This window comes from Laccaria bicolor, genomic scaffold (assembly GCF_000143565.1).
Source record: "Laccaria bicolor S238N-H82 LACBIscaffold_32 genomic scaffold, whole genome shotgun sequence".
Taxonomy (NCBI): Eukaryota; Fungi; Basidiomycota; class Agaricomycetes; order Agaricales; family Hydnangiaceae; genus Laccaria; species Laccaria bicolor.
The window spans coordinates 4,667-6,130 of record NW_001889903.1 but is presented as its reverse complement, the minus strand read 5'-3'; the positions used below and the strand labels follow the sequence as shown (position 1 = coordinate 6,130).

The 1,464-nt window shown below is 41.9% G+C and overlaps 1 protein-coding gene across 1 annotated transcript; it reads left to right on the top strand.

The window, feature by feature from the left end:
* Positions 1–796: 796 nt before the first annotated feature.
* Positions 797–1,018, top strand: LACBIDRAFT_253000 (uncharacterized protein; the record flags this gene model as incomplete). The annotated part of the gene is made up of 2 exons (XM_001885558.1): positions 797–848; positions 900–1,018. Coding segments are annotated over 2 exons (171 nt in total), but the record flags the coding sequence as incomplete, so codon positions are not given.
* Positions 1,019–1,464: the final 446 nt, after the last annotated feature.

The window sequence follows — 1,464 nt, the reverse complement described above, 5'->3', positions numbered from 1 at the left end:
TTAGGAAATGCGCACAGACCGTCAACAGTACCCCAACATTGCGAAGAATAGTCTACACCATATATATTATTTTTTCCCCTGATTTTATGGCTATACTTGCAATAATTACCATATTAGAAAATGTGCACAGACCATGTAAATAGTACCCCAACATCATGACCAATAGTGAGTGTCATCCCTATTTTTTTTCAGATTTTATTACTATTTTTCATGTGAAAATGCAAAACCTGCCATATTTGGCAATTTTTAGTGTCCAATCCAGTCACTTCATTCCAGTGCCATTCCATTCTGGGGACTGTTCCGGTGTAAATACTGGAATAATGAAATTCTGAAAATTTAGCTGGTAAATTCCACTGGAATGGCACCAGAATCTACAGGAATGACTGGAATCCAGCAGGAATCAGTGGGGCATGACTAAGACCTCCTCCAATGCTACACTCCAACTCTACGTAAGACTAGTTACTGACATTTGTATTCATAGGAATACACTAATGTAGAGCTGTGCACTCTAACACCCAGGGTAAAACTATTCAGAAACCCCCCTTTCTGGCATCACCTTATCCAGAAACCCTGTATAGTCAGACATCCCCTCCCCGAAAATTTGATGGCTTCGCCGGCATCATGTGATGTCCCACACATTTGTCAGACTCAATGTCAACTTGCTGCCTTCGCCGCACACTGTGAATGACACTCAAATTCTTCAACCCACTATCAACATGTCTGTACATGGAAGGTGGAAAGGTGATGCTTTTCAGCCGCTTGACCGTTGTTTAACATTATTGCACAGTAGGCACCTGGAAAGGGTGGAGCTAAGCACCACCGAAAAATCCTTCATGATAACATCCAAGGTACGTGTCTTCATCATTGTTATTTTTCCATCTATTCACTGGCCGCCCTAGGTATAACAAAACCTATCATTTGTCGTCTTGCTTTCCGTGAAGGTGTGAAGCACATCTCCAGTCTGAGACCCATCTACAAGGAGATGCGTGGTCTTTTGAAAAGTTTCTTGAGTGCGTGAGTCACTTTGCTTGTCGCCTTCACCGTGTCCTGACTAGTGTTGCCACGGCTCGGCTAGCTGAGAGCCGGCTTATGTAAGCCAGCTAAATTTCCTTAAGTGGCTCGGCTCGGCTTTTAGCTGACCCAAAGCTGGCTCAAGCCGGCACATAATTCTCAAAGTGATGTGACTATAAATCTGGGTAAATTAGATGCTGTCTACCTGATAGATACACAGTGTAATGTATATTTCGAGCATAGAACTATAATAGAAACCAAATGATTATGAAAATAAATAAAAATTCGCAAAAAAAAATAGGGGAGGATGTGAGATAGCATAGAAATAGGAGCATGTATGGTTGTCATCTCTTCAGCTCCTTCAAATACGACTAGAATACAATGTAAACGAGCCTTCAGTGAAGAAAAATGGTGGAAAGCTGACTGAGATACAGCTCAATTCCCCCCAAAAGA